Source organism: Stenella coeruleoalba (genome assembly GCF_951394435.1).
Source record: "Stenella coeruleoalba genome assembly, chromosome: 14".
NCBI classification, from domain to species: Eukaryota; Metazoa; Chordata; class Mammalia; order Artiodactyla; family Delphinidae; genus Stenella; species Stenella coeruleoalba.
The window spans coordinates 82,882,379-82,909,363 of NC_137160.1; the positions used below are offsets into that span (position 1 = coordinate 82,882,379).

General features: G+C 49.9%; 1 protein-coding gene across 1 annotated transcript; it reads right to left on the bottom strand.

The window, feature by feature from the left end:
- Window positions 1–47: 47 nt before the first annotated feature.
- Window positions 48–26,985, bottom strand: VPS37B (VPS37B subunit of ESCRT-I). The gene is made up of 4 exons (XM_079941914.1): window positions 26,807–26,985; window positions 5,452–5,623; window positions 3,290–3,372; window positions 48–2,620 (listed from the first exon to the last, which is right to left on the bottom strand). The coding sequence occupies exons 1-4, from the start codon at window positions 26,915–26,917 to the stop codon at window positions 2,117–2,119; spliced, it is 870 nt and encodes a 289-aa protein (XP_079798040.1). The 5' UTR covers window positions 26,918–26,985; the 3' UTR covers window positions 48–2,116.

Here is a 26,985-nt window from a genome sequence, read left to right on the forward strand (position 1 = left end):
AGAATGTTCTAAGTAGAGTTTCCATCAGCTGTGCAGCTGGCCTGTGGACAGAAGCCGGGGCGGGGGGGAACTGAGCCCAGGGGGCACCCTGAGTCCCCTGCTGAGGCCCTGGCAGGGCGGCTAAGACCCCAAAGACACCCCGACACAGGAGGAGCGCGCTTCCTTCTGCCTCTTTTGGTGCACATTTGAGATTCTCGGATCAAGACCAACCACCTCAGTGGCCTTTAGTTTTTGTAACTTCAGAGCCACACCAGTCAGCCTCGCTGTTGGAACGCTGACTGCTGATACTCTAGAACCAAACACGTCATGAGGGTCCCCAGGCAAATAAAGGACAGGGCCGTTATTAACAATTCTCTATTTATTAAAAGGGGTCTTAACAGCTTTACAAGCACAGTTCAGATGTGGCCCTGGAGACGGCAAGGCCAGCCTGGCGGCCCCTCCCCCACATCAACACCGAGCGCACACGTTTGGCTGCGCCCCTTGCAGGCGGCAGAGGTAAGGGCTGGGTGGCACCACTCTCGAGAGACACAGGCGTTAACAGGCCCACCTGATTGGCAGGGCAGTAAATCGTCCTATACAGCTGTTCTCTTTAAAAACAATTACAATACAGCAGGAGTTCAAGTCCAGGAGTAGAAATGTACAGTAACTGAGGACAAAGGTTGGTGGCCTCGCCCAGGGCCTGCCGGGACAGACCCCATTTGAGCTCTGCCTGGATTCTGTCACCTGGGCAGCAGCCAGTTGGGGAGTCACAGGCCAGAGTCAGGAGTTCCACAACTGAGCACACGGGCCTTTTTTGGTCAACAGGTGGGCGGCAACGCTACCCCCAGCCCCGCCTGGGGCCCTGGGAATCCGGCACACGTGGCACATGCGGATGAGAACCCAGGGGGCAGGCACAGCCCGGGGTGTTGCCAGAGCATCGGCGATTGTTGGTACCTCCCTAACACTGAGGGGCAGGCTTTCTCCAGACTGAGCTGAGATGCTGCTGGCATCCCTCTGTCACACCCCTGCCCCAAGGCCCAGCCAGAGGCAGAGAATATTGGCTAAGGGCATTCTGGTTCAAGGCGGGTGGGCTTTTCTTCCACCTGCAACACCACAAGGAACGCAGACAAGCCCCTCCCGGAACGCAGAGCCGCCGGGGCAGCAGCGGCCGGTGACGCCGCCCCAGCGCCTGTCCGGCCACTCCTGGCACCAGGTAAGCTAAGGCACAGCACGGGCCCCGCGGGGGCGACCGTGCACTGCTTGCAAGAAAGGAAACTGCGTTCACTTCATCTGCACTCTCAACCTGCTCAGAACAGTATGTGCATTTTTCATAAAGTTTCCCTGAATGGTCTTATGAGTGTCAAAAAAGTTTTCTTTCCCAATATAAAACAGGAAAATCACACACATAGTAAAAATATTGGAGGAGTACTTCTTCATAGAGAGCCTCGGGCTGGCTCGAGGCGGAGGCAGAGGAGGAGCTGGGGCCGTCATCTGCTGTGCCAAGTTCAGCTCCCGGCCACCTCCTCACCCGCCGCAGCTTGCCCGGCCCCTGGACGTGGCAGGGGGCCGAGTGCAAACTCCGAGGGTGGCTTTGAAGCATCCAGGCTCGGGGGAGGGAGGGACTCTGAGGACTGCCCGCCCCACACGGGTTCAGGAAGCACCTTCCGGGCTGGCCCACCCGACCGGCCCCCACCAGAGGCCGCGGTGGGCAGTGGGCTGGGACCCACAGAACTGTCTTGAAAATAAAGCAGAAATGATGAACCATGCTTATTAAATAAAGCTGCAACGGGAGGACCACGATCCTACGTGGGAACGGAGGCGGGGGGGGGGGTGGGGGGAGACGACGACTTTCCCCAAACTCACAAATTCAACGCCAGACTGAGGAATCATACCGAGAACACAAACCAGCGCGACCACGGGATGCCCGGCTGAGGCCCAGCGCACAACCGCCTAGGTGTCCACAACCAGGGTTCTACGTGTGCTTACCACTGACCTACGGCTCTACAACCAGATGGACGCCCTGGCCCGAGCACCAGAGCCCCTGGCAGAGCAGCCGGTGCTCACGGCCTCCATCTGCGTGCGCGGACCCGGCCAGCAGGCGCCGGCGAGGGAGTCTCACGGGGAGGACGAGGGCCGCTCACTGGAGGATGAAGCCTGGCTGGTGCGGAGGCAGCCGGGGCGGGGGTCTCTGGGGCAGCGCCGGCGGGTACGGTGGCAACACAAACTGCTGCAGGGAGAAGCCCTGCTGTGCGGGGAGGCCCCCGCGCGGGGGCAGCGGTGGGCACTGCGCCACTGGGTGTGGGGGGCCCTGTCCTGAGCTCAGGGCGGCGGCGAACGGCGTGGCTAAGCGTCCCGCAGGCACCAGGGGCGGTGGGGGAGGGATGCGCCGAGGCACCGCGGAGGGGGGCCCGCTGGCCTCCGGGGAGGGGTAGGGCAGGGGGGCAGTGGGCGCTGGCTCGGGCACCCTGGGGGGCAGCGGGGCCGGCGGCAGGCCCTGTGGAAGTCTCTGCCCCTTCAGCACCATCTCCTGGAGCTTCTCGATTTTAACCCTTCGCATGTGGGCCAGTTTCCGCTTGCTCTGATAGACATCAATGAAGGAGTCCAGGGGAAGCTCTCCATCGAGAAACTTCTCTGCCATGTTCTGGAGGAGCAGGAGAAACCCGGTTCACGGGGCAGGTCAGCCGTGAGGACACCCATCCCTTCCCTGTCCCCGGCCGCTCCTGGTGCCCCACCCGGGCCGAGCGAGCGGGAAGAGAGGTGCTGGTCCCACCTGCCGGACAGGCAGCGGGCCCTGGGGAGAGCCCGCCTTAAGGTGAGGGGCCCGAGCTGCTAAGCCCCCGGCCGAGACCAGCGTTTCCCTTCCTCCACTGGCTGCACCCTGCCAGCCCCACACGGTCAGCAGGACAGAAACTCGCTCGCACCAACGAGGGCCACCCCGCCCGACGGTTCCTCAGAGCACTCGGCCTAGTCCGGCGAGGCTACAACCACACAACTTTGGACCCTGACTCATTTCCTTACAGCTCAGCGAGGCTTAAGCCTCGGGTGCTCAGCTGGTCGTGCCCACAGGCTCTGCCCGGCCAGCTGACGCAGACGGGACGGGCGCCGATTCACAGTGTAGCGTGCACCCCTCACCTGAGGACCAGACCGCCCCCGCTGCCTCCCTGGCCCCCAGGCTGGCGCTCTCCCCAGCCCACCGGCTGGGCTGCCCACTCCTGCCCACTCCGCGCAGCCGGCACGCCTGGCCCTGGGGGAACTGGGCCCAGGCCCAGGTAACTGCCCTGGGGCGTCCCGCTGGGCTGGCTGGATTTACCTCGGTGTCCTCCTCGATCTTGGCCCCTTCCGCCTGCAGAAGTGCTAACAGGGTCTCCAAGGAGGCGCTGCTGGACTGTTTATCTGGAAGAAGCAGGAGGCACGAGAGCGTGAGGGGCACGGGCACACCCTCAGAAACCACCATGACCCCCGGCCCCTCAGGACGACACGCTCCCCCAGTCTCCTCCCCACTTCCCTTTCGAAGAAAGAGTGTACTTTCGCTGGACAGGCGACAGGAGGGTCCCACCTACTGAGCTGACTTTCCAGGAAGCTGAGAGGAAAGGCCGTAACGGCAGCCGGCGTCACCCTCCCGCCTCACAATACAGGGGCGATTACTGAACGTGTGACCCAACCTTGCAACCTAACCCTGCAATTAACCCTATAATTTATTTCCTTTGGAGTTCTGAGTGATAATTTACATAAATACATAAAGTATACACATCTTAGGTGCACCACCTGAATTTTTACATATATATGTATATATGTATTTACATAGACAAACCCAACCACCATGACCCAGCCTGGGATACAGAGTGTTTGCAAAGGCTCCCCAGGCCACTCCCAGAGTGCCCTCCACTACCCAAGAGTCCTGCCTGCTTCTGAACTTCACACAAGTGGAACCACACAGTATGTGCTCTGTGCTGGCCTCTTCCGCTCAATACCATGTCTCCGAGACCATCCGTGTTGCTGCATGAACCGGCAGTTCATTTCTTTCCGCGCTTTGTGGCACTGAAAGTTGTGTAAGTGTCACAACCTACCCACCATCCTGTACATGGACACTTAGACTGTTTCCAAATTTGGCTCTCACAAGACAAGCTATAACGAACATTCTTGTGTGCATCGTGTGTGTGTGTGTGTGTGTGTGTGTGTGTGGTATGCGGGCCTCTCACTGTTGTGGCCTCTCCCATTGCGGAGCACAGGCTCCGGACATGCAGGCTCAGCGGCCGTGGCTCACAGGCCCAGTTGCTCCGCGGCATGCGGGATCTTCCCGGACCGGGTCACGAACCCGTGTCCCCTGCATCAGCAGGCGGACTCTCAACCACTACGCCACCAGGGAAGCCCGTTGTGTGCATCTTTTGATAGACATGAGTGAACGTTCGCTTCTGTTGGGGAGACACCCAGCAGTGGAACTGCTGAATCATAGAGTATGCCTACTTTTCACTGTAGCAGGTGCTAACAGCTTCTCCAGTTCTCACTCCTCCCAGCAATGGAAGAACCGTGCATCCCCACCAGCACTGGTGTCGCCAGTCTTTTCACCTTTACTCATTCTGGTCGGGTGTGTTACAGTGCATTTTTACTGCAGTTACACAGACACAGGAATCATGGTATCGGACGTCACTGTACACTTCACTGAAGGGGGTGATTTTTTAACCTTCTCTCTCCTTTTTTTTTTTTGGGCTGTGCCCCTCGGCTTGTGAGCTCTTAGTTCTCTGATCAGGGATTGAACCCAGGGCCACGGCAGTGAAAGCACTGAGTCCTAACAACTGGACCACCAGGGAACTCCCCTTTTAACCTTCTCTTAATCTCAGTTTCCTTGAAAGCTACCCCCAATGCACTCAGGCTTCAACAATAGTCAATGCCTGCGTCACTTCATAATGGCTGCAAAGTAAAGTGTGACATTAAAATAAAGTATTCCAGTGATGAATATTTTTCAACATTAACTGTGAGGGCCTAACTTCAAGGATAAAGCATTCGTTGTATATCATAATTCAGAAAAATTGCCTTTTTTCTATATTGTTTGGAAAAGGTAGAGTCTTGTTTAAAAAGTAGTCAAGGGCTTCCCTGGTGGCGCAGCGGTTGAGAGTCCGCCTGCCGATGCAGGGGACGCGGGTTCGTGCCCCGATCCGGGAAGATCCCACATGCCGCGAAGCGGCTGGGCCCGTGAGCCATGGCCGCTGAGCCTGCGCGTCCGGAGCCTATGCTCCGCAACGGGAGGCCACAACAGTGAGAGGCCCGCGTACCGCAAAAAAAAAAAAGTAGTCAAGTCTATTCTTCTAAATTACTGACACAATCCTATATATAAACTATTTTTTCACAGCAGTAGTGACTGCCTTAATCTGAAACTGCCCCACAGTAACACTTCTTTCCTGGTTAGTGCAACAGCTTGGAAATGCAACCTTCCCTCAGCTCTTTATTCTTGAAAGATCACCCTAAAAGAGTTACCTAATTTGGTCTTTTTTATCTGATAGGCTTCAAAGAGCACCTGGAGTTCCTGGTATTTTTGGGTCAAACGTGCTTTCAGAGAGTCCAGCTGGGGCTGGTAGAGAAGGTTTCCTTCTGCCAGGCTCCGGTTGCTGGCCAGCGTCATTTCTTTGTTAAGCTGAACATTCTGCGTCTGCAAAGACCATACAGGGTGATGAGAACCAGCGTGTGAGCCCCGAGCCCCACCCCCGGGGCCACCGCAGCAGCTTCTGTTTGGCTGGGCAGCTGCCCCCACCCCAACGCCAGCCCCGATTTCTAGTTTGGACGCTGCTCCCGTTCTTAAAGAGCGAGACCACTTCCTCTCCTTCAGGCCTGCAGGACGGGCTTTGTCCCAGGACCTGCTGAAGCTTTTACCCCAGGAGCTGTGCTGTGACCGGAATTCCTTACCACTGCCATTGTGCTCTTAGGAGCGAACGGCTCTAAAGATTTAGAGCTAGAGTTTTCCAAAACGAGTTGCTGCTGTTCCAGAGAAGTGAAAGAATCACTTTCTATCAGAGGAGGGCCAGTTGGCATGGTGTCAATTCAGGCTTAGTCATCAGGCTTTGAGATCAAACGCGAGAGCCCGAGACCCTGGGAAGGAATCCACTCAGGGGCCCTGTTCTACTCTGTCCCTACGCCCAACACCAGCTCTTCACGTCTGAGCAGAGGCCTGAGCCTCCCCAGCTCCTGACCGCTGGTCCATCAGCACCGCTGATCCAAAGCTGGGGGCGGGGATTTATCTGCCCAACAGGGGTCCTGTGCTTCCGGGGTTGACAGGTCACGTGTGGGTGGAGAAGCCCGCCTGAACCTCAGGGGTGAGAGGGGTTAATGCGAGGTCTGAGAAAAGGTGAGGAAGTCCTAATGAAACGTAACCAGAAGTACATTGAATAAAAAAGCAAAAATACCAACGTGTCTTACTTCTAGTTCAGCCCCCTTTCCACTTGCTGCTGAGGGGCTCCTCCACGGCCTGCAGCCACCACGCTTTCTGGACTTGAAGTCTTATTTGCCCCCGTTTCTCTCCAAAGGTCTCCGTCAGCCCCACACCAGCCATCCTGCCCTCCCCCTGATATTTTCTACACCCCGCCCCACCCAGGCTATTTTCGCTGCTACTTCCTTCCTCTTGCTCGTCTGACTGTAGGTTCCTGGCCTTGCTGCCTCCGCTTCAACCCCTCCCCCTCCAGCCATACCCTTTGGCGCTAGCGCACAATTCCCAGCACGCGTGCACGCACACGCGCGCGCGCACACACACACACACACACACGTGTGAGAACAAAGAAAGAGCCTTAGATGCAGGTCTCTAGCAGGAGGCCCTGACCACTGAGTGGGGGGCTCCTCTCCTCAGCAGACACACAGTCTGCATCTCTCGCACGGCCCACAGGGCAGGGCCCTCAAGATTAGGCTCAGGGTAAAGCAAAATTTAAGTTCAAACAGAAAATGAAGCCTCTAGCTCAATACTATCAAACTAGCGCGGCGGAAACACTCTCCCCTCTCTCACTGCTGCTTTCAGCCAGCAAGGACTGTGAGGGCTGGAAGGACCTGGTTTAACTGGGCTCCTGGTCCTGCAGACTGTGGAGGGGTCCTGGGGGGCTCCCAGCACCGCCCCAAGCCCTACCCACAGCAGCTCGGCCTCCAGGTACATTGCATCCAGAGGTCCTGCAGAAGAGCCTTTCCTTCGATGAAGCCATTTAAGGGAACATGCAAGCCAACCAGTGCACAGCCACCCTGGAAAACAGCGCGGCAATTTCTTTTAAAACAAAACAGGTAACTACCTTACCATCCAGAAATTGTACACCTGGGCACTTATTCCAGAGAAATGAAAGTTTATGTTCACACAAAAGCCTGCACATGAATGTTCAGAACGGCCTTCTGTGTAATCAAAAGCTTGAAGCCACCCAGGTGTCCTTCAGCAGGTGAACGGCTAAATGCAGTACTACACCCACACCGTGAGCAGAGCACAGACCGAAGGAAGAATGGGCTACTGAGACACGTGCAACTTGGATGGAGATCCAGGGGACAGGCTAAGCGAAAGAAACAAACCCGCCCAGAGGGTCACAGCCTCCAAGATTCTGTGTATACAACATTCTTGAAAGGACAAAACTACAGAAATGGAGATGGATTCGTGGTTGGGGGTAGGGAAGTGACTGTAAGAGGCGACAGGAAGGCTCCTCGTGGCCACGGTGCCCTGCTCTGACCATATCTGTGTCAAAATTCTGGCTTGGGAGTGGACTAGAATTTTGCAAGATGTTGTCAGCGGGTGAACTCGGGTGAAGGCTACACAGGATCTCTGTGTTATTTCTCACAGCTGCATGTTAATCTACAATTATCTCAAAATTTAAACTTTAATTATAAATAAATAAAACAGACTATTGATGAGATCGTTTGCTCCGACTGGTCTCATCTGATGGACGGGAAGGGGCAGGTATTCAAGGTCACCGTCAGGACCCACTGCCCCGTGCATGCCATCATTCTGACTCAATCAGTTCTGTGTTCAGTAAACACTTACCGAGCAACTGTGATTCGTCAGGCCCTGAGTGAGGCCCAGAGAACTGAGAGGAACAGGCACCCTCCTATTCTCAAACTGAGAATCAGCGAAAATGGAGCCGAACTCGTCAGGCCCTGACCTCTGAGCCCTGGGGTGATCTGGTCCTCACTTGCCCCGTCCCGGCAGTTCTGAGAACCAGCCAAGCTCTCCCTGAGCAGGCCCCCGGCTCCGCCTCACTGCCCGGTCCCAGCTGAGCGCCCTGTCCGCAGAGGCCTCCCTGGCCGTCCTCGCTAAGCCAGCAGCCGCCCTCTGTCACAGCACCTGTTTCCTTCCTGCCACCAATGGCAACCAGCGAGCACTACGTTTGTGCGCCCGCTCACTGTTACCCCCTTTGGGTATCCCGTCATCTGTGGTGTGCCAAACAGCCGGCACACAGCAGCCACTCAGCGAGGATCTGCGGAATCAATCAGAGAGGCCCCCTCAGCCCCTAAGAAGCCAGTCACTTGAGGCTGGATCTGGCAAGCTAGGTGGGTAACAAAACGCAGAGTCAGAAAGAAAAAAACCATGAGCTGTGCTTGCCAAGCAACAAATGCCCCCAATCCTTTATGCAACAGACGGGCTCCCGTAATAGAGGAACCCTTAGGGACTGTGGTGGAGGGTCTCACTCGTCCTGGATCTAAGGGCCATCCGACCAGGAGTTTCCCCAAGTCTTCAGCGCAGGCAGACCACAAGCACAGGGGTTCCGAGGGGCCACTGGAAAGGCATCGCGTGAGGGAAGTACACCATCCTAGCACCGCCAAGTGCCAGCCTACCGCGGGGGTTCTCAGCATCAGCTGAACTACCTGAAGGCAAGGGGGCGCTGACAAGTTCCCCAGGCCCAGACCAGCCCCAGATGAGCCCAATTCTCTAGGAGGGGACCCAGGCCTAGACAGTGTCTTCAAAGCCCCCAGGTGATCCTTGCCTCACAGTTCCACCCTAAAATATATCTACGAATAAAGTTTATTCTCCTGGGGTCCAAGTCAGGTCAGAATCACTTCTCCTACAACATGTCATGCACCGAATGCAGAGGCAAAATAAAATTCCAACCAATGCAGACAACCGTCACGCTGGCTGTGCTCTTTCTATCCCCGGGTGCTCAGATGTTTTTACAAGACTATCAGGAAATTCTCAGTGGCCACCCAGGGCACACCCGCACCCTCTCCAGGTGGACAGTGGAGACAGTGGTGGCGGGAGCGGTGGCCAGGGCGTAGGCTGAAGTGGGGAAAAGCCTCTGATAAAGCTCTTCCAGCACAAGCATCGGTGCCCAAACACGCCTTTGATGCTGCATTAGAGAAAGACCTTCCTCCCCAACATTCCTTTTCATCATCCCAGTTGAGGAAAACTGGGAGGAAGCAGCCAGACTTGTTCTATCGTTTGCAAAGGACTCGGGGGGACCCTGCACACCACACTCAGCAAGGCCGAAGTGGCAGCCACCCTGGATGACGTGCAGTCTGACTCTCCAGCCCCTGTCCTCCTGATCCGAGGACCTGTGCGAGAGGAGGCCGCGTGCGGAGCCATGCACCCTGAAATTGAAAACTGGGTCCCAGCCTCTTGATGGTTTCTCATGATTCTTTTTCTTAACCACAGAGAAATCTTTTCAGGAAATAAACTGTGGTAATGAAACATTTTTATAAATGTACTCAGTTTCACTTCAGTTTCCTTTTCTGTTCGAAATCAAAGAAAACTGAGACGTGTGACAGCAGCATTTACAGTAAGATCCATTTATACAGTGACTTCTGCCCATCTGTCCATCCGTGAGCAGGGCTGTCTCAATGGATGGTCACCCAAAGCTAACAGCAACCTCTCAGTGGTGCGACTTTTTTTTTTACTTTCCTCTTTCTACTTGTGTATAGTGTTTGAATCATTTATAATAAGCATGTATAAATTTATAGAAAGTAATTATGTTTTAATTAAAAAAAAAACCTGTTAGGTATTAGTAGAACCAGAAGGGCAGAGGCTCTAGGGAGATAAGCTGCCTTTGTTTACAACAAACAAAAAACCAAGGTCTTTTACATATACTTGTCCAGGCAGAGTGGGAGGCTTACATCACTCTATGACGTTTTCACAGAATGTACATTCTACCTCAAATGCACAGGTCATTATTTGGGTTGGGGGAGTGTGGAAGAAAATAAAGTTGGTGAGGAGGAAAACAGACATAAACTCCCCTCTGCATGACACACGCAGTGGTTACAATTGAGAGGCACTCGGGGCCAGGACGGGGGCCTGCCTGCGCCCCACTGTCCAGAGCTGGGTCAAGGTTTGGGTCTGCAGTGGATGTTTTCCAAACCAGATGCTTCCACAATGTGAAGTTCTGATTTAAGCTGGCCTGTCTGCCCCTTCAACTATAATTATAACTGTGCCTTCCTATAAACACTACAATGGGCAAATCTGCCTATGTTTCCAAGCTAAATCTTTTATGGAAAAATACTCAGAGTAGTCCCTTACTCCCCCTTTACACTATAATATAATCCTTATCATAACAAAGTAAATGACATTATTGGATTATGTGAGCAAATTTCAACAAAATAGATGGAAATTCTTGATCGTACTAAAGTTCTTTAAATGCTCACAACCCAGTAAGGACACGGGAACTAAGATAAAAACACAGGTTTGGAGGATGTCCCTGGCAGTCCAGTGGTTAAGACTCTGCGCTTCCATTGCAGGGGGCACAGGTTCGATCCCAGCTCAGGGAACTAGATCCCCACATGCCACGAGGTGCAGCCCAAAAACAAAACAAACCAAAAAACACAGGTTTGCCCTCTCACCTACTGCGATGCTAAGAGGCCTAGTATTTGTACAAAGTAAAGGATCTCATTTTATTTAACAAGTAAACATTCCGTCTGGTAGATAAAACACTCCTCACCAACAACTTTGCCCGAGCCCCTGCGTATAAAGCCCCTCCTCAAGGCCCTGCCCTGGCTGTGGCTCTGGGCCTTTTTCGACTCCGAGAGCCGCACGGAAAGCTACACACGCTCTCACTCCCTGATCGCCGGGTGCTCTCTGAGGCACAATTCACCGCTCCATCCATCCCTGTAAGTGTTCGGCTCGAAGCTGAACTGCACCAGCCCTGAGGGGTCTACACCCACCATCTCCTTGTAAAGAACACCTTTACTAAACGCCCCTCGACTCCCCCAAGCTGAGCGCCCCCTGTTGCGCCAGAGACCCAACTGATATAACTGAACTGGCTTTCCTTCAGCACACAGTGACATCTGAGCTCTTTTTCGTGGCCTCACAGAGCACACCCCTGGTTTTACTCCGTATTGTAGTTCATGGTGCTTGTCAGTTCATCAGTTTATTCATTCATCCAAAAAAGGATTTTCTGAGGCACTGTTACGCGCTGACCCTGGGCATGGCTGGCGATGGACACAGGGGCGAACGAGGCAGGCCGGACCCTGCCCTCGCGGAGTGCCCCTCGACTGAAGACAAATTAAACAAAGTCACACCAACAGCTATCATTGTATCACAATGGCGTTTTAACTCTCCTGCGAGAGTGACGGCTGCTTGTAGTGGGCTGAATAGTGGCTCCCCAAAAGAAATGTCCACATTCTAATCCCTGGAACCTGGGAATGTGACCTTATCTGGGGAAAGACTCTTTGCAGATGTAATTAAGTTAAAGAAGACAAAGGTCATCCTAGATTACCTGGGTCGTCCTAAATCCAATGGCAAGTGGGTTTATACAAGACACACAGAGGAGAACACATAGAGGAGAAAGTCATGTGAAGACAGAGGCAGGGAATGGAGTGATACGGTCACAAGCCAAGGAGGCCAGCAGCACCAGAAGCTGGAAGAGGCAAGCAACGGATTCTCTCCTAGAGTCTGTGGAGGGAGCATGGACACCCCTGATTTAGGACTTCTGGTCCCCCGGATTGTGAGAGAATAAATTTGTCTCGTTTTAAGCCACCAAGTTGTGTAATGTGTTATGGCAACCAGAGGACTTAATCCAGGGCTGGAATCTTCCACCTCTCCTTGAGATCCACTCTCCATCCTGCTCTGTGCCCCAGGGGCCAACTGGCTGAACCACATCCACCACTTAGGCCCCTTGCCTTCTGGTTCTAGCTGGATTCAGTGATGGGGACTGAGGGTGGGACGAGAGTGAAATGAGGAGGGGGTTCTCTGGGTCCCCTTCCTCTGGGGTCGCTGTAGGTGACCAAACCCCCCACCCCAATCAAAAGCAGCCCCCTCTCTCGTTCTCCACACCCAGCTCCATCCCTCAGGCCTGAGGCTGAGAAGTGCACACCTGTGGCCCGTTCTGCACCAGCCCTGGGGGGCTCTGAGTGCCCTGTCTCACCAAAGACCTGACTGACAGAACTGGAATGGCTTTTCCTAGGAAATACAACGATGTCTGAGTTCACGCTCACCCTTCTGATGAGAACATCAGGCCCCTTAAGAGGAAAACTGAGCCCTGTTCACTCCCCGATACCCAGAACCCAGCACAGCACCCAGGCCAACACACGCCTGCTGCTAAGTCTGTGTCCACCTCAATCCGGAGGACTCCTGATTGCTGGGCCTCAGGCCACACCTGCCAGTTGTTAAAACCTTGCTAAGCTGCTCTGAAGATTAGCTTCTTTGAATGTTTATAATAAATTTTTAAACAGTAACATCACAGATGGATGCTCGTTATTACAACCAACCAGGTGAAACTATCTGCACCCCTACTTTACCACAGGAGTGATCACAGTTTGGAAAAAAAGCATAAAGGGAAAAAATTAAGATTATGACAGTGATTGCTCTAAAGCGAAACTACCCATTACCGCGTAGACATCAGACATGCAACACACATGTGGAGACTCATTAGAGGCGGGTAGAATGTGGGAGTAATGTTTATGATTGTGATGGCCTGGAAGCCACAATACTTTACACAACTTTTTTTTTTTTTTTAAGTCACTCATGAACTCCAGCACCTAGACTATGTATGGCTCATAACAGCCACCGCAACGTGCTCCAACACAGCGGCTTGCGCGTTTCATTCATTCATTCAAGAAATACTTAAGAAGCACCATTACGTGCCAGGCTCTGGGGGAACAACAACCAGAACACAGTCTGTCCTCCTGAGCATATGTCTCCGCGTCAAGACCGCCACGGAGACGGGCGGTGTTCAGCTCACAGGGCCTAACTCCAGAGGGCGCCATTCACCCTGTGCTGCAGCCTGTAGCCCTGACTGCATCTGCTATTCCAAGAAAAGGCTCAGGGGAGGAGGACACATGTATATGTACGGCTGAGTCCCTCTGCTGTACACCTGAAATTATCAACATTGTTAATCAGCTATACCCAATATAAAAAGTTTAAAAAGAAAGGTTCAGGGGAAAAAAAAAAATCAAACAGATGCGAACTTAAAGATTTAAGTAAGACAACTTACTGGTGGCGATGTGACAGCTTCACTCTCGCCAGCACCTGACACAGTTCAACAATATCTGTGAACATTTCTTGAGTTCTCACCGCGTGCTTGGCACTGTGCCACCGTCCCTTCACGCATTATATCTCCTTAATCCTCTCAGCGAGGGTGAGACAGATTTGTCCCCATTTTACTCAGGAAGAAGGACATGCAATCTTAGGGAGGTTTAAGAGATCACCAAAGTCACAAGTGCCAGGAAGTAACTCCAGAGGTATGACATTAAGAGTTAGGGCATTCTGTCTCCAGGTGTGTCTTCTACAGGATTATACCACGAGTTATGCCACAGAACCTACCCAGTCTACCACCACTTCTCTATTTTCAAGTTCCAGTAATCACCTAAATTTCATTTCTATTTATGCCTCTCATTTACCCTTTTATTAGGATATTTCAAACACAAAGCAAAAGCAGAGGTAAGTATAATGAATCCCCGTGCGCCCTTCTCCCAGGTTCAGCCATTAGCGACATTTGCCAGTCTTGTTTCTTCTGTACGCCCCACTTTTGGGGGCGGAAGTATTTTAAAGCAAATCTCGGCATAATATCATTTCACCCGTAAAAACTTTAATATGTATCTTTAATGGGCAAGAACTTCATAACTTCAACTACAATGCTGTAACTACACTTACTAAAAGTTCTTTAATTTCATCTTTTGTATGTATTGGCTTGAATTCCTCTGAGCATTCTGCCTCGTCTGTTTGAGTATCGGAAATAATTTACACAGGGAAAGCAGGATGAATGTTTGATTTCGCCACCCCTCCACTTTTAAAGCCAACTTTTAGAAGATTGAGTTAGTGCTCAAGCAACCTCCAAAAACGACCAATAAGCTTTTTCTGGAGGTGTCATTATTAAGTAACAGATTTTTTTTTTTTTTTTTTTTTTGCGTTACGCAGGCCTCTCACTGTTGTGGCCTCTCCCGCTGTGGAGCACAGCCTGCGGACGCGCAGGCTCAGTGGCCATGGCTCACGAGCCCAGCCGCTCTGCGGCAGGTGGGATCTTCCCGGGCCAAGGCACGAACCCGTGTCCCCTGCATCGGCAGGCAGACTCTCAACCACTGCGCCACCAGGGAAGCCCAAGTAACAGATTTTTAATCAGCTGTAGTCATTAATCTTCCTAATGCTCAAACTGTCCGTGGCCAGTGGGAGACACTTTGAGCTGGCTCTTAGGCTGACATACCCCAGAGGTTTGACAGCTGCCCTGCTCTCTGGTAAAACAAGATGTCCCAGACCAATCTGTACATTTGCTGCCCCTAACTCAGGTGGGTGCTTCTCAAAGAAACACTGGTTCCTTTTGGTGGGAGATTCATTTTGATTTTGATACTTTCCTCTCCAAATAAAATTAAATAGAAAGTTATATACAATACAAAGATACGGAATGAAAGAAATCTTAGCCTTTTACTTTCCACTAGAGAAGTTCAGGTTGCATTCAGACTTTAAACATAGCAGGCTTATGGATTAGGTGATAAAAAGGTTGGCACGCATTCAGCCAGGTTAACCTCGTTTCCTTTTGTTGTGCTACACCTGATCTCGTTCACCAATTAATTTTACAGTAGATTTCACCAAAGTCACATGCAATTTGAGTTTGGGCTTTAATACTAAAGGTTAGGTTATCAGAAAACCCAAATTCATCTTCCATTCAGTGAAAAGACCTTCCCAGTGATGCACTCATTTCACCAGAGTCTTCCATTTGAAGGCGGGCTTTCAGGTGGAGCCTGTAATCCAAGCCTATAATATCCCAGAGGTGACCTGTAAACACAACCCAGTGTGGCTTGATTCAGTCCAAATGTTCCCTGAGTTTCTATGAGAAAACTTAACAGTTGCTGAGTTGGACTGTTTAACATGTTAAAAAAATTAAGGATAGGAAAATACAAAAAATCCAGTGAAAGAACTGTAGAACATTATGAAACTGTTCTAAAATACGACAATCTCGTGGGCTGTGCGAAACCATCTCCAAGGCTACAGCCTACTCGGGAAAGTAAATTTGCCAGCTGCTTATCAAACGTTCCACTGAAACAACCACTCAACAGAACATATTAGATTAATAAAGACTGCTACTTCTGATCGCAGATATCAAAATCCTTCTTGTTGAGAGAAACTTGCTGTCCTCAGAAAGTAGCAGACACTCGACCAATCCCTTCCATATGGAGCTGACTCCATCTTAAAAATTAGTATGTTATTCACCGTAAGTGCAACTGACCACAGGAAATGCAAAAAGCTAGGCTTGAAAATAAACGGACTCGCCCCAGGGAAGAAGTGGTCTCAGCTACACAGGATTTGATTGTTTTCTACTTCTGGCAGGCACAACATACCAGGGTGTTCCGTTGTATTTTTTTTTTTCCCTAGAAGACGTATTTCCTAATATTCAGTGCGGGGGGGGGGGGGGGGGGAGAGAAAAAAACAAGATCTGTCCCACTTCCTGGACTTGTGTGGATAGTGGTGTGGATAATAAATGTTACCTTCCTAGTATCACTGGCCTTGTAACTCCTGGGGACTCTGCGTGGAAGAAGGGATGAGGAGCAGAAGGCAGGATGGGGCCCAAACTGAACACGATGTCACCTGCCTCTGTCCTCATCTCCTAAAAGCAAGGGGCTTGTCACACCTGGCCCCAGCCTAGTCCTACAGAATCAGAATCTCACAGCAGGTGAGCCAGGACACAGAGAAGCCCTCACTTCATATAATCAGAACCAGTCAGCTGCTGGTTAACTGAGCAGTTTGGTTAAAGCAGTAACTCACTAAACACATAGAATTTTAAAGACCTATCCATTTTTTTCATTTAAAGCAAAGGTCCTTTCTTAGAGAAAGGGTCCACTAGCTCGATTTCCAGAAGTTCTTTGCCTAGACCACACCCTCTCATGTGGGGAACCTGAAGACACTGGACAAGCAAGATGAGAGCAGAATCCTTCTGGAATATTAGCAAGCTTTTTTTTCCTAGTGAATCACCTTATAGTAACTCTTTCCAAAGCACTCAGCTTACAGTTTTCACTCTCTCTTTTCAAGCACGGTTCCTCGGTTGCCATAGTACTTAATGAAATCATGTAATTACTGTAACAAAATCAGAATGAGGGACTTCCCTGGTGGCGCAGTGGTTAAGAATCTGCCTGCCAATGCAGGGGACATGGGTTCGAGCCCCGGTCTGGGAAGATCCCACATGCCGCGGAGCACCTTAGCCTGTACGCCACAACTACTGAGCCTGTGCTCTAGAGCCCGTCAGCCACAACTACTGAGCCCGTGCGCCACAACTACTAAAGCCCGCACGCCTAGAGCCCGTGCTCCACAACAAGAGAAGCCATCGCAACAAGAAGCCTGCACACCACGACGAAGAGTAGCCCCCACCCACTGCAACTAGAGAAAGCTTGCACGCAGCAATGAAGACCCAACGCAGCCATAAATAAATTAAATAAATTTCAAAAATTAAAAAAATATATATCAGAATGAACAGGTCTGAGAGAAAACACACTTGACTCTCGGTAATCACGCAATTGTGGCGTGGGAGCAGAAATGCCCGGGCATCTAATCATGATTGGCGGGGGGGGGGGGGGGGGGAAGCATCAATCGTTATATTTGATGAAGGGCATGGAGAATGCCAATTACTGGAACACTTTAGTTAAGTAGAGGGAGGTCAATTAATAGCTTCCACCGTAATTTAAAAATCCAGATCCCTCCCCCCCTCCCCAAAAGAAAGCAGCCTACTGGAAGACAGAATTTCTAAACTTTGCTTTTCTTATTAGTAGTTTCTTGCCAAGACAACCAACCAAAGCGTTCACTTGTTTAGTGAGAGCTTTGGGGTTTTCCCCTCTTCACCACAAACTACAAGAAAAGCATGTATGAGAATTTTCTGGGAGAGTCTTTACACAGGTGCAGATAAGAAAATGCCCATCCAGGTAGATCCCAGATGTATATCAAGACAACATCTTTTGACAATTTTGCTTTTACATTTAAAATACATCATGACATGAACTTTCCAACACCTGACTCAAGAATTCAGTTTGATAAAAGTTTACTCTCACATGACTGAAATTATTCATCTTCTATTCAGTATGAGAAAATGCTATTCTAATAACGAGATTTTTTTTTTTTTAGTCTGTGGGTAGAGAAAGGGATTAGTCAAAGGAGAATGAGTTACTCTAAATTATTCTACTTAAATTTCACAACAAAAAAACTGCAATTATAAGTGATGTAGGGAATAAGATGTTCTAACTAAAATAATTGCCTAGATACTTAAGACTGACTCATTTTCAAAAAAATTAAGTGTTGATATTTTAACAGATTTATGCTCAGAGATGTTAACCGCAATATAATTTATGAAAGCCAAAAAACCCAGTACCTAAATATCCAGTAATAAAGGACTAGTCACATAAATTGTGGCATACCCACATGATAAAATACCATAAGCCACTAAAAATCATGTCATGTAAGGATCTTCTGACAAAAAATAAGAAAATGCCCAGAGCATAAATTTAGATTAAAAACAAGTCAAAAACTCTACATGCAGAATGATCCTAGTGGTAGAAAACACGTAAAGAAAATGTATAAAATGTTCAACAGTGCTTATCTGAGCGGTGGTATTACATGTGATTATATTTTTCTTCTTTACAGTTGTATTTTTAAATTTTTCTATAATAAACATGTTAAAAATGTCATTTTTTAAAGGTTTGATCAATTGGGATCAGAAATCTTAAATCTTTTTTTAAAGAAATCTTAAATATACTTCCTTGCTTTATTTTTTTTAAACTAATTTATTTATTTTTGGCTGCACTGAGTCTTCATTGCTGTGTACAGGCTTTCTCTAGTTGCGGTGCCTGGGCTTCTAATTGCTGTGGCTTCTCTTGTTGCGGAGCATAGGCTCTAGGTGCGCAGGCATGTGGGATCTTCCCAGACCAGGGCTCAAATCCGCGTCCCCTGCATTGGCAGGCGGATTCTTAACCACTGCATCACCAGGGAAGTCTCTTTCCTTGCCTTCTTAAACAGAGTACATGAAAGCACAAAGGACAGCCTCTGATGAGACAGAATCATCAATATCAAGTAACTACAGTGGGTCTATGATAAACCAATATCGCTGGGCCATGGAAGCAGATGGATACATTTATGTCCTTAAATAAGCATTTGCCCAAGTGTGCCCCAGGGAACCTAGCCCCACCAGACTGAGTTCTGCGATGGAGTAAGTGTGGGAAATACTACAACACACACTAGCTGTAAGAACCAAACCAAACAAAGCAAAGCAAGACAAAACCCCTCTTATTTCGGCAGATTCCCCAGATTTCTTGCCCACAGAGCCCTCTTTCTGTAATCGCCATTAACAATCCCAGAATTAGGGAAGCACTACCCTAAACCAGCCTCAGCCACTTCATTCACAGCCGCCACAGCGTCACTTACTGGCATTTATCATGGTCACGCACTGTGTTCCACAGTTTACAAACATTATCTTATTTAATCCTCCAAAGTCTCATAAGGACGGTATTTTAATTCTCCCCTTTTAAAGATGAGGAAACCAATATTTAGAAAGGTTAATCCGTGTCCGAAGTCTTCTAACAACCCAAATCCTATGCTTAACATTTTTTGTGCAGCTTCATTTATTTCTGGATGGTGTAATTGGCTCTATTAGTTTTTCCCTACACCCTTTAAAAAATCTGCCACTGACAGATTAGCCATTGGACCAAGCATGTTGTTATCTGAATTGCGTGCAAAGCAAGACTCAGCAGGCTGTGCAATGAGTCCGGTGTAAGCCTCCGAGTCAAAGGGTCTGGCTGCCTGAAAATCTTTTTTCTCAATCCTCTTTCAGCTTCTAACTGATCTCCCCGCTTTCTGGTCTTACCCCCTCAAATCCATCCTCTCCTGGCTGCCTGAATCATCTACATAAATCGCCAAGTATGACTACACCACTCCCTGGTTTAAAATCCCCCCGTGGCTCCCTCTGACTGGCGAGTGAAGCCCAAGCTTTCTCAGGAAACATGGGGCTGTCTGGTTTCTGCCCGCCTCTCCGGCCTCGTTCCCCCCACGCCCTGCCCTGGCCCCCCAGCAAGGCCTGCAGTACTCCTGTACACAATCTCTGCTTCTTTCCTCTGTGCCTCTGTTCATGCAGCCCAGCCCCATGCCTGGAAGCCCTTCTCCCTCATTACCTGGTTAACTCACCCTTCCAATCATAGCTCATGAGTCATCTCCTCCAGGAAACATTCCCAAGGATCTCCCTGAGCCCTGCAAAGGTTCACCACGTCTCCCTCCCGCTAGGGCGTGTCCTCACGCATACACTGAAACTGGCTTTTGCATGCCTGTGAGATCCTGAAAGATGAAAACTCTGTGGCTGAGCGGTTTCACACCCCGTGCCCCACACCCCGTGCCCCACACCCCGCGCCCCACACCCCGCGCCCCACACGCAAGGTGTTCCATCAAGGTTGAGTAAATGAATAAACTTACCCTACCTCAGCTTTGCTCACATTAATGAAAGCCGCTGTCTGATGGCAAACACCAATTAGCACTTACTGTCCCTCTGCCAACCTCAGCCCTGGGCTATGGGTATGAATATAACCTCAAGGTGCCATTAGCTAACCTTGGAGATAATGTTTCTTTCAAATCAAGTCTTTTATTAACTATGACACTGCTTGTAATATAACAACTATTCAAACATCTGCTCTTCACATGCACTCTTTGGTACAATGAACAACGTTGCTCACAATTCCATGAGAAATGCGTTGAAAAGCTTTCCCCTGACATACTGCAAGGTAACCTACTGACAACAAAACTACATCTACTGCTCTATTTTCACTCTTCCCTATGAAGTAACTCTACAAAGAACTTTCCTCTGTCTTTGTACCACCGGGTAAGATGGTTTTCCTGAATAATGATGGGATGTGAAAACCCCACACAGCTGAGGAAGGAAATAAACCAGCTAGAACTCTTGCCCCGGCATGTTCTGAGCCTCAGCGATCACATCTGTGAGCCGCGGCTGACGCACAGGTCGTTAGAGACACCCCTGCACTGCTACCTGGCATGATCCCCACAGCAACATTCCGCTACAAATACTGTGATAAAAGCCAAATGTACAATGAGGCTGGCTTAGCTCAAGAGCACCTCAATTCTGCACGTGACAATGAGGCTCAACCAGTGCAGCCTGTCTCTGGGTTCCTCCTGACTAATCTGTACGGTACAGGCACTGCAACAGGATGTCAACTTGCCTGTAAAGTCGAGTCATCGGACCCGTGTCCTTCCATAGCACCTCTTTCCTTCTCCCAACCCAATTACTCCTCATGGCCTTTCAAACTTCTATATTCTCCTTGACTTCAACAAGTGCTTGGACGAAGTCAGCCCCCGAATTTGTATGTCTAAGCAAAGCATCCCCCTGAGCTCCAGAACCGCACTCAGCTGCCTGCCGGACGATGTCACATAACTGCCCTGCTTGTCCCCCACACCCAGGCTACCACGGTCTCAAGGACCCCCCCCCTCCCTCCTCCAGCCTCGCTCTGGCCCACCCTCTCACTTCCACTCAAAGCCCAGCTACCTCCACTCACTCAGCAGCACTAACTGGGCACATCCTGTGTGCCAGGCATGTGCTAGGTGCCAAAGACACAAAGATAAACGTGATAAAATGGAGCCCCCAGGCCAGTCGGGGACACAGGGAAGCAAGGGACTTACACAATGTGTCTCAAATTCCACTGAGGAAGCATACCAAGAGGCTAAGGGACCGTGTGTCTGGGACTGAGGAGGGGGGAGAACATTTGGAAGGCAAAGCTGATGGGGTCCCTGGGTGGGCAGGGGAGGGGGAGAGACAGCGCCACAAGGGCACCATGGTGTGAACGGGTCCAACCAGCTGGTCTGCATCTCCCCTCCCAGAACTCTAGCTCAAATCCTAACCTCTTCTCACCTGCCCTTCCGTTTCCACCTCTGACCTGGTCTTCCTGAACCTCGCCATATCAATCCAGCCCCTGCTGCCAAAATATTCTTCCCAAGGTGCTCTTCTGATCGCACTGCTGCTCTGCTCCAAAGAGCCACAGAAACTCAGTGCTGCCACAGGAACCGCCACTGAGCTCTCACCTGGCTCTCCGCCTCGCCAGCCTGATTTCCTATCACTTCCCTTCGCACTAGCAAATCTGATCTGGTAACTCAACGAGTCCTAAAACCTGTCCCGTGCTTTCCTGCTCAGTGCCGTGCTCAGGCTGTCACTCCTTCGTGGGCCCCCACTTTTGTCAAAATACTACTCAGAGAAATAAATACCTAATTCAAGACAGTGGCTCCCTGGCGGGTGGGGAATCACGTTCCGGACGGAGCACAGAGGGCTCTTCTCTGGCTTGGTCGTGTTTTCTTCCAAAGCCGCTTGCAGGTACACAGATGTTTCTTGTATCATTCTACACCCTCGTATAGGAATTACTGTATTTGATCATTTATTTTCTTAAATCTTACTTGCCTATCAAAGTCCATCTCTTGCAGTAGGAACCTAATCTAGCCAGGAAGCCTCTCATCTGACCTTCAATGTCATTTACAATTCACATGTGGCCTTTTCCTTATTCTCTCTCTCTCTAAAAAAACAAAACCAAAAAAACTGTGGTAAAATATACAAAACATGAAACTGACCCCTTCAGCCATTTTTAAGTGCACGTTTCCTGCAGCGTCACATACACTCACATTGCTGCGCCATCATCGCCGCCATAATCTTTCTCGTCTCCCCAAACTGAAGCTCCCTACCTCTTATTCTCTCTTGTATTGATGTCTGTGTACTTGGTTTCTTTCCTAAATTATAATATAGGGATTATACGCTATTCATGCTTCTATCCTTTATAATGCCTTGCACACAGTAGGTGCTCCACAGCATTTAAACGAAATGGAATCTCTTGAAATGGCAGAAAGGACATATGCCTTCTATTTTTGGCAATACTACTGAATAATAACAATTTAATGAGTGTTCACTCTGTGCCAGGTACCATGATAAACATCTTTTTTTAAAAAAAAAAGATTTATTTATTTATTTGTTTCACTGGTTGGTTGCACTGGGTCTTAGTTGCGGCATGCATGTGGGATCTAGTTCCCTGACCAGGGATGGAACCCAGGCCCCCAGCATTGGGAGCAGGGGGAGTCTTATCCACCGCGCCACCAGGGAAGTTCCCATGATAAGCATGTTCAAGGCTTATCTCACTTAGTCCACCCAACAACCCTCAACCCTACGGAGTAGCCTACTGCTATTATCCCCTTTATTTTCAATGAGGAAACTGCAATTGGAAAGACTGAATACTTGCCAAAGGTCACATTGCTGGTATCAAAAGCCAGTTCTGTACTGTACCAGCCCCACTGCACTTCTGATCAATACAAAAGAAGGAGACAACAACTACATGAAATAAGGGATCGGATTTCACCTAAGACTGTCTAACAATTCAGAAAATCTCTTCAAAGAAAGGGCGCTGGCCTCTACTGACTTCACCTGCTCTTCCACTTCGCCTCACAAGAACCTTAGAAGGCAGGCATGGTTACCATCCTCACTTTACAGTGGAAGCAGAGTTTAAAATAAGTCACAAAACTCTCAGGTTCTTTAAAAAGTCAGATAATACTGGATTTCAGAAAATATTCTGGGGCATTAGTAATTTTTTACACAAGCGTTAAAGTCATAGGTCCACGGGAGAGAAGTTTTAAACATAAAAGTTGAAGCCTTTATATATACACAATAATGATTGTACAACAGGAACAGAAACAAACTCCAGTAGCAGACACTCAAGGGTTTTAAATCTTAGCTTCTAAAAACCAGTCCCACCAGTGTTCAGAGCTTGTTTGAGGAAGCAGTCCCTGGTCGGTACATTTCAATAAGCCATTGTGATTCCGCAGTAGCTTCGCAGCCCCACACAAATCACACCAGAACACGCCTTAGGGAAACAGCTTCTTCCAGACCAGACTCTTTACTTTCCACAAAACAATCTATTTTTCAGACCCTCAGAGTTTTTGCCTGTGGGCAGTTTCACTTGCCCCAGGAACAAAGATCCTGAATTTGAATCCTTAGTGAATCATTAGTTAACACCAACCAATCAGCATTTCCTCAGAAAGCACACGGGGAGCAATGACCCAGGAGGTCCGGTTTAGCTGCCTAATCCCCTAAGCGACAGTTCCTTTTAAGGGAGTGCCCTGCAAGTCCAATGGAGTTAATGTGGACAGATAGAGAAAGGCACATTCCACTGCCATGTAAAAATAACTTTAAATAAAAATAAAAACGTGTACATAACAAACATCAGCCCAGAGCACAAGGGAAGAACCTACAGCCACTAGGGATGTACTACATTTAGAGAACTGCATACAGACAGGAGGAACAGGAAAAGAGAAACCCACGGGCAGGGAAAATGAGAATGTCTGCAGCTCCGGCATGATTTGAATTTAGTCTCGAGCTGGACTAAAGCTCAGATGCCACAATTAAAACGATGTAAGTGAAGCATAATGCACAGCTGTACTTAAACCTAACAGTGAATGCCTTCAAAACCTAGCCACACTTCCCAGCCGCCACAAAATACCCCTCAGGCTTGAAGAAGCCTTACTCTACAATTTAAAACACTTCCTTCGGCCAAAAAAAAAAAAAAAGCCTTTGGTTCAGGGTTAAGAGATTCTTCGATGTGCAAGCGCTGTTCCATGTACTGTCTCATTCTAGTCCTACCGAGACACATAATCCTTTTGACCACAGAAAGGTAAATGTTTCTTAGGCTAACACCAAATAAAAATTTACTTTATAGATTCTTGAGATAAGACCCTATTAACTGGTCAGGATGATCTGTACGCATGATTGTCAGTAATCGTTCTAGAAAGAGAACTACAAATTACTACTTGCAATTACTCTTTATTGAACACTAACTATATGCCGTGTTAAGGACTTGACGTGCACTCTTTCACATAATCCCCACATCAACTCTAAGAAATAAATATTTTCATATATCCTTCCCCAGCAGAGGCTCACAGAGGTGAGGTGACCTGCCTGCAGTCACACAGCCGGGCAGTGGCCAGGTCTGGCCTGGAGTGTATGATTCCAGAGCCCGAATGTTCTTTAACACCAGATCATAAATGTGCCATTTGGCCAAGAGTGGACAGTTCACAAAGTATTTTCTTCTACTGTGTCTCACAGCCATCCCCAAATAAACCAACACACAAGATTAGTAGCTGAGTGAAACTACCACGGTCAGAATTTTGGTTGTTCACATCACACCAGTTCCTTCAGAAACGCACCACACACGATCAGGGTAACAGGACTTGCAAAGGGTGACCATGGCTAGGTGAGCTGCCTGGCTAAGGTATTTCGGTCTTCACGTTCAGTTTCCTTGTTCTAAAAGCAGTACACTCTGAAGAACAAACTTCTGCTGAGTAACTGAACTTAACGGTGTGGTCTAATCAAGAGGAGTTGGTCCTCAGTATTTCTATAGGATACTCTGGTATGAAGGTCACCTTTAACCCCCCCCCCAAAAAATCCTGCTAGATTAATTTGCCTTTCCCTTTAAATAGTAACCTCCAGTTTCTCATGTAGCGGAAACAGGTGGAGCCGGAGTCAGCAGAATGACCTGACTCCACAATCTTCCCTCCACTAAAAAGCAGTTTACTTCTATTAATGTTCTACTAATATAACTACAGTACTCTGTTCTGAAACTGCATAGTCACATATAATAAAATAACTTGTAGGCAGTGTTACCCAGTAGAGAAACATACCTATCATTTTATTATTAAACTAGAAAGATGCCTGCTGACAATCAACAAAAAGGTCTCCTGGCAACTGAAAAGCAGAGAAACTAAGCAAAGATTTTCTTTCTTTGGAGACATGAAACTCTCATTCAGTCAAGAAAGATGGATTTTGTCACTTATTCTTCTCTAAAAAGGAAAGCGCCACATGGAGACCATAAATAGGGTAAACTGCATCTCAGAGCAAGTTGTATGTGCCAAGTTGTTACAAAGCCCGGGAATACAGGGGTGGATTAATGGAAAGACTGATACCATCTTACTACAGTGGCCTCTCTGTAGCTCAGGACAATGATCTGTTGAGGGTTTTCCAGTGGTTTTGAATGTGCAGCCTCCATACAAGCCCCCTTTTAAAGGGGCTGCTCAGCGCTGAACAATCACTCCCTCTTCGGAAAGAAAGCCAAAAGCCCCCCCACAGGCTTCTGGGTGAGAAGCTCAGCCCTGTAGGCGTGGGAAGGCTCAGACTTCAGAGACAAAGGAGTAGGAATGGTAGATGGGTTGGGGAGAGCTGGATCGGCCTGGGTCCACCTGCCTGGAGAGGACCCAGACTCACAGAACTGGACTTTCAGGGAAAGAGTTCAAAAGGCCTGGGAGAAAAGGAGAAAAGAAAGCGCACATTGCAAACGCCAGAGTGAAGTCAGTTACCCCTGAGGACAAACCACGCCGCAAGGGATGCAGTGAGATACCCGGAAACAGCGGTGGCATGCCTTCCAGAGACTGGGCAGACCTTCCACTATCAAAGAGGTGGGGCTTGGCTGTCAGCCCCCGACCTCCAGTTTATCTCCTCCCCCAGAACAGCTCTGATTGAATCCTCCTTGGCCCCAGCAAGGAAAGACACTGTGGGGCAAAGCTACCCTACTAGAATTACCACATTCCCTTCTTCCACGGACGGGGCAACTCTTACCAGAAAGGGCATCCTGCTGCCACCCTCAGACCCCTCCCACAAAACCCTGGAGAAGAGCCCCCTGGGATAACGCTGTTAAGGCCACTTCCAAATGAAGTCAGACCCTGGAGGGTCCCTCTGACACTCAGGATCCCTCAGATACATGGACACCTCAAATCTTAACTGGGTTAAGTCCGTGGCCTCGTGTCTCCCAACCCTGGAGACCTCTGCCCAACCCTAAAACCCCATCTCAGAACTACCTCTCAGACTTAGGTACAGACCCTCGGCCCCCAAACTCATCTTGGAACCCCCAATCCTTTCCTAAGATTCTATCTAGCTAGTCCACTCAGCACCTCAAAACCTATTCTCAGACGCCAATAACTGCCTCAGTCCCCCTGTACCTCTCAAGCCCCCGCCCCCCCGCCCCCCTCAGTCCAGTCTCAGGCACCCGTAATCCTCAACTACCGTCCCCTCTACCCTCTCCGACCCAGTCTCGAACCCCCAATTCCCTCCTCGCCCCACCGGACTCAGCCACAGTCATCCACGTCTCCAAATGCCCATTCCAGGCTAATCCCTGCTCCACTCCCCGCCTCAGGACCCCATCAGCCCCCGCAAGCCCCGTCCCAGGACGTTTTTCCCAGCTCCGCCCCAGCCTCGGTCCCCTCACCCCCGATCCCGTCTCAAGAGCACCCCCCATTTCTCCTCCCAGTCCCCTCAACCCAACTTGAGGCACCGCAACCGCCTCCGCCTTGGGCCACCTCCAGCCCGCCGCCAGCCCGCCGCCAGCCCCCGGCTCCGCGCGTCCCCCTCGAGGCCCCGCCGCCGCCGCTGCCGCTGCCGCCGCCGTCTCGAGCCCCCGCTCGGCTCACCTCCTCCATCTTCTGCACCATCTCTGTCAGCTGCCCCTCGTCCTCCAGCAGCTCGTTGAGCTGCACCAGCGACAACCCGGCGAACCGGGCTTCGCTCCCGGCACCCGCCATCCCCGCGTTTCGGCTGCCGACGCCGCCGCCGACGCCGCCGCCGCCGCTCTGGCAGCCAGGCTCCGCGG